Source organism: Vombatus ursinus, unplaced genomic scaffold (assembly GCF_900497805.2).
Source record: "Vombatus ursinus unplaced genomic scaffold, bare-nosed wombat genome assembly UNPS02001287.1, whole genome shotgun sequence".
Taxonomy (NCBI): domain Eukaryota; kingdom Metazoa; phylum Chordata; class Mammalia; order Diprotodontia; family Vombatidae; genus Vombatus; species Vombatus ursinus.
The window spans coordinates 11,570,321-11,576,320 of NW_020941065.1; the positions used below are offsets into that span (position 1 = coordinate 11,570,321).

The window sequence follows — 6,000 nt, forward strand, 5'->3', positions numbered from 1 at the left end:
TCAGGCTCTCTGGCATTCTCCATCCTTGCCGCATCAGCCCACTTTCTTTCCGTCATACGTCGATTTAATGGCATCCTCTTCTCCGCTTCTTGTGAGTGGGTCACTGCTGGACTTAGGCTGCCGCAACTGACTTGTGCCCATCTCTTGGGCATCCTTTGGGTCACCTGCAGCTTTGATTTGTTAGAGGTTGTGATGTTCCAATATTCACAACAGTCTAGCATCATGAGGAGAACATTTGTGTTCTTAAGTTAGTTTTTTGTGCCATCTGGAATCATTAGAAGTTCCATTTATTTTCCAAATGTAATCTGACACGCCCTCTTTTCCGTATCTGGGCCTGATGCATTGTCCATCTTCAGTGTCTCGCTTAGATTTATGAACTGACATACTAACTTCAGGGGTCCGTATTCTGAGTACATAATAAGTGCATAAATTGTTTTCATTCATTTTGTTTTCCTTGTGTGGATTGTTAAACTGCTCCCTGCTGAAGAATGCTAGATTCCCAGCAAGGAGTCCTCCCAGTGCTCTTTCCCACCGCTCACATCTGGGTGCTTTGACCCAGTGATCTCACGGCCACAGGTCTGTATCATTGTAGGGATTGGTTAGGTGTTAAACAGGAAGGAGGAGCCATTTGTACAAAAAGATTCTTGGCTGCTCTAGGGGAAAACTAAGGACGATTAGACTACAGTGATTAAGTGAGAAGCCTCAGTGAGGATGGCCAGCAGCAGGAAGAAGGCTGGCCCACACCTGGCCTCACTCTCGGTGGAATTGAAAGAGCAGCGTCTACATTGGTTACAGCATAGAAAAGGACCCAGCAGTAATGTGAGCACAGCGTAGTAAAGGCACAGAAACCACAGGCTGGTGGAGGAGAAGGGGCTGGCTTTGGAGGCAGAGAACGTGGTTCAGTCCCCGCTCTGCCCTTTCCTGCCCACGTGGCCCTGGCAGGTCACTGCCTTCTCTGTGCCCGACTTCCCTTTGTAAAGTCGGGGGTATGGGCAGCGTGATTTCTCATGTCCCTCCTAGCCCCAGGCCTAGAATTGTCTCCAAAAATCAGTTTTATTAAAAATCTTTTTATTAAAGTTAGACTTGTGTACGTGTGTTAAACAGAAATGTACCTAATGCAGATTTTATGATTTTGTTTGGGGCTCAATTCCTTATTGCTGATTTTTGTTTTTTGAGAACACAGTTTATCATTTTAAGAACATTTTGAAACAACAGAACCAAAAAGAGATGACAGTGTATGATGCAAACGGCCAAAGTGTAAGCAAACGCATCAGGTGTTTAATACTGGTTGCTGATACCTTTTGTAAACATTAATTTTTATAAGAGACCCAATATGACCTGGACCGAGGGCTCACTCCCACCTTGAATATTGTGTTTTGATCCAGTTTGTGACCAGCTGTTCCAGGCCCCCACTTTTAGGATTTGCCTACCTCAAGCCTCCTTTCTCCATCCGCTGCGTCGAGGTATCGGATGACCAGGTATTGCCAGGCCCGGGTCGGGGTGGGGGCAGGGTACCGATGCCACCAGGTGAGGCTGCCGCTCCATCTGGCTACTTCTGGAGCCCCGTCCTCGTTCGAGCCTCCGCTGGCTTGGAATCATCAGAGCAGGCCGCTATAGGGGGTGGGGATGTGAGGAGAGGCATGGTGATTAGACAGGCGCTAAGCTTGACCAGGGATATGCCAGTCTGTCAGCGATGCGGCATTTCCTTCCCCCTCAGCCAGCCCTGCGTGCATTGTGTTGGGGATGTACCTTACAGCAATAACCGTCTGCCAAAGTGACCCCTGGCACGTAGTGGCGAGGGTGTTCAGTTTGGTGTCTGACGAGCAGGGGTGGGATTCTGGTTCAGCCACTGGGTGACCTTGACCACTCCCTTTGTTCCTCAGGGCCTCAGTTTCCTCTTCTGTGACCACATAGGAATTCCTAGGGTCTCTGGCAGCCCCTGACCCCATTGGGTGGGACCCCCACATATCTCTGCTCTGGGGTAGGAACGCTGAGATCTTGTCCTGTCCTGTGTAACCTCAGAGGAAGACAAAGCATGCCGACTGGTCTTCACGTTCAGTGTGTGGGGATCTAGAGGGAGAAGAGGAGTCCTGGTAGTCTGACCTTTTGGGGACCCGCTTGTCTGTCTTTGTAAATGTTGGGAGCTGCCGTCGCTGACCCGGGGAGTCCTCGCAGGCGCGTGGCCCCATGCTCGGCCCTTTGCTTGCATTGGCCCACGTGATCATAGAGGCCAAGCTGGAAGGAACCTGTGAGGACACTGAGCCCCAGCCCCTCCTTTTACTGAGGACGAAACTGAGGCCTGGGGGGTTAAGCAGTTTGCCCAGGGCTACACAGCTAGTGAGTATCCTGGGCAGAACTGAAGTGAGGTCTTCTGCCTCTGCGGGTGGCCTCCATCCCGTTGTGCTGCCTTGTTTCCTCCTCACTTGGGTGCCCGGTCACAGCCTGGAAACCCACTTAGCCCTTTGCCTCTAGTGAACCAGTGAAACAAAGATCAGAATGAGGGATTGAAGTAGAATGAGTTATGCATCAGCAGAAGTAAAAAATAAAAATCAAACCTCCCGGGGCAAGTCGTTTGATTTCAGACAGGGCAACAGTAAAATCAGAGAGTTAAGACAGAAAATCAGTGCAGCCGCGTTCTGCCTGAAGCCCCGCCACGGTGGAGCCATCTCTGGTGGAGCTATACGCGGGTGTGCCTGCACGCAAGTATGTGCACACGCATGTGTGCAGGCCTGCACCCATGGCAGCCAAGGGCAGTCCAAGCAGCCGGTGGGGAGGCCTTGTAGCACGTTGGGGCCTGTGGCACAGGCAGACAGTCGGCGGGGACGCCTTGTAGCACATCGGGGCCCATGGTACAGGCAGACAGCCAGGCTGGTGGGGAGGCCTTGTAGCGCATTGGGGCCCGTGGCACACGCAGACAGCCGGCGGGGAGGCCTCGTAGCGCATCAGGGTCCATGGCACAGGCAGACAGTCGGCGGGGAGGCCTTGTAGCACATCGGGGCCCATGGTACAGGCAGACAGCCGGGCCGGCGGGGTGGTCTAGTAGCATGTCGGGGCCCGTGGCACACACAGACAGCTGGCGGAGCGGCCTCGTAGCGCGTTGGGGCCCATGGCACAGGCAGATAGCTGGCGGGGAGGTCTATAGCACATCAGGGCCCATGGCACAGGCAGACAGCTGGCGGGGAGGCATCGTAGCGCATCGGGGCCCGTGGCACAGGCAGACAGCCGGCGGGGAGGGAAGCCTTGTAGCACATCGGGGCCCATGGCACAGGCAGACAGCCAAGCCAGCGCAGCTCAAAGCTCGGCTCTCATTGTGTGTTCACAGGACACGGGGGACACTCTGGGCAGTGTGCTCAGGGGCTTCTTCACCATCCGCAAGAAGGAGCCGGGGGGCCGCCTGCCCACCTCCTCGACCTGCTTCAACCTGCTCAAGCTGCCCAATTACAGTAAGAAGAGCATCCTCCGGGAGAAGCTGCGTTATGCCATCAGCATGAACACTGGCTTTGAGCTCTCCTAACCCTCTCCGTCTTCCCCTCCCCTCTCCCCAGCCTAGGCGGGCAGCCACTTGCCCTCTGCCTTCCCAGATGCTTGTGCACGGCCCGACTCAGGGAGGGACCTTGGGGGCGCCTGGGGCAGGAGCACGTGAATGGCCACGGGTCTCAAGAAGGCTGCCAGTGATCACTTACAAATCAACGCTGTCCGTGTTATTGAAAAGGCAGGCCTCGAAACGAAGAGACCTTGGGGTTTGCCCGGTGTGGGCTTGAAGCCTGGTGTGGGCTTGAAGCCTGGCGTAGACTTGGACCCGTTCTCCCCTGCCCTGAGGCCTGAGCCTTGTGTCTGGACACGCTTCGCTTCTGTCCTGTTTTGTTTTGTTTAATTGTCTGGAAGCCCTTCTGAGTGAGGTGGTGCAGTTAACGCCCCAGCTCCGAAGGTCAGGAGTAGGACCTGAGCGGCCCAGGAGTCCAGCCCTCCAAGCCTCTGCATTAGAGCTACTTCCCTTCACTCAGGTCAGGCTTTGCAGCCGTGACGTCCTAAGCCATCACGCACCGAGCAAAGACCCTCCACCCCCACCAGACTCAGACAGCCACTTGGGGGCTCTGCCTGTAACCAAGGCAGTTTTCTGGTGGGGAGCATCTCAGGCAGCCCCAGAGAGCATCAGCCACCACACTAAGGAGCCCGTCACTGCTTCTTCCTGGGAGTCGAGCAACGTGTGGACTGTTCTGCCTGATGTGATTGGGAGAGTTCCAGAGACTGCTCTGGGTTGCTGCTCAGATCCGGCCAGAAGGGCCTGTTCTCCTGTGTCTGGGAAGGCCAAGCTCTGTACGATCCAGCTAAGTGATTAGCTCTGAAAAGTCCCTCTCTCACTCTATTAAAAGCAAGTACTCAAGCCTGATGCCTTTTTACAGAAATGCCACCAGAGTTTAGATTCCTCCCCAGGGTCCCCATCTCTTCCCATGCAGCACTTCTTTTACCAGGTGAACGCTGGCACCCCCTCCGCAGATGGAGCTGCCGTCCCTCCGTGTGGCTTTGTTCTCCGTCCCTTCTGGCATCCCCAGACGCGCAGAGGAGCGGCTGCCCTTGAGGACTAGCTCCTGCCCGAAGGCTGCTCATCTTTCCCAGCTGTTCTGGAATGAGAAACTCACCCACTTAGCCAGGAGCCACAGCCCAGCCCAATCTGTCAGCCTCCACACCTCCACCTTTGTGTTGTCAGATGAAGCTTAGTTAAATTAAATTAAAAATTCAGTGTCCCTCTGTCAGTGAGGAGCATAGGACACTCCATGTCCAGTGGGTGTGGGTGTCTGGATTCCCTCTTGCATGGTGGCCTCAACATGTCGAGTCTGTCCTCTCTACCGCCATCGTGAGAATGCTTTTCTTCATGTGTAGCTGGGAGCATCTGGAATCTGGGCCGGTCCAAGGTCAGTGGCCAGCAGAAGGCCACGCTCCCTCTCTTTTGAGCTGCCCAGGGTATGTCGGCTCCCCACCCGTCACAGTTAGCAACGTCCTGGCTCGTGCGGTGTCTGAGCAGGCCCGGCTGCAGAGCTGGGCCAGGCAGGAGCTGTTCACACAAGCAGTGAGGTGGTAGGGCCTCCTGAACAGGAAGGTGGTCGGGGAGTGGGGGTTGGAGAAGGAGCCTTGGTCACCCAACAGGTGCAAGCCTGTGCAGACAGGTTCGTTTTGGGGACAGTGTCATGAACAAGCAAATTTAAAAGCCACAGATTTCCCCCCCTAAATTTCCTGACATTTGTTGATTTTCTGATCCTAACAAGTGAAAAGATCTCCTCATTTCAGCCTATGATACCATCACCTTTTAATTCTGATAAAGACCACTCCAAGAACAGGCATGCATGGGCATGGGGACGCGTGGTTTAAAAAAAATCAACTTGGTTTTAGGACGGGAAGATGGAGCTTGGCTGCCATCTTGATTTTCATTTCCAGTGAATGGGAATGGGAAGAGTGGGTTGGGAGTGGCAGGCAGGTCAGGGAGGCAGAGGGTTCCATGTAACTGTATAAAACTTTTAACATTTTAAGTATTGCACTATCAAAAACGCTGAATCTATCTTTTTTTTTTTAGCTGATGTACAAACCATGATTCTTGAATATTAGCACTCTGATGACTACAAAAAGTTTTTTTTTTCATAACTAACTTATGTATTAAGATGTGATCAAAGGCTTTATTAAATTTTTACTTCATTGGATGATCACTTTGTGCCCTTTCTGCCCCATATCTCTTTGGTTCATAGTTATAAAAGGGAGCCAAGAAGGGAAGGATTGAACCAGCTAAGATGAATTTTATTTGCCCTGTAGAAAATCCCAGTGCTCAACTTGGCCTGGATCTCCCAAAGGTCAGTGGAGGTCCATGGTGAGCATAGTCTTCAAGAACTGGCCCAAGAGAACAGTTGTAATGGGGGAAAATGATGGACCAGTCATGTAGCAAGTGTGAGAATCGATTGATAGGCAGCCTGTAGTTTTCCATTATTTTCCAACTTGGGAGAAATTCAAAAT

General features: G+C 52.9%; 1 protein-coding gene across 1 annotated transcript in view; it reads left to right on the plus strand.

Moving 5' to 3' along the window:
* The window catches only part of UBE3B (ubiquitin protein ligase E3B), a 52,472-nt gene extending 46,781 nt beyond the window's left edge, over positions 1-5,691 (plus strand). The window contains exons 27-28 of the mRNA XM_027863211.1: positions 1,386-1,478; positions 3,323-5,691. Of these exons, the coding sequence (XP_027719012.1) occupies positions 1,386-1,478; positions 3,323-3,514 (285 nt within the window). The 3' untranslated portion in view covers positions 3,515-5,691. The remainder of the gene's footprint in view (positions 1-1,385; positions 1,479-3,322) is intronic.
* The last annotated feature ends 309 nt before the right edge of the window (positions 5,692-6,000 follow it).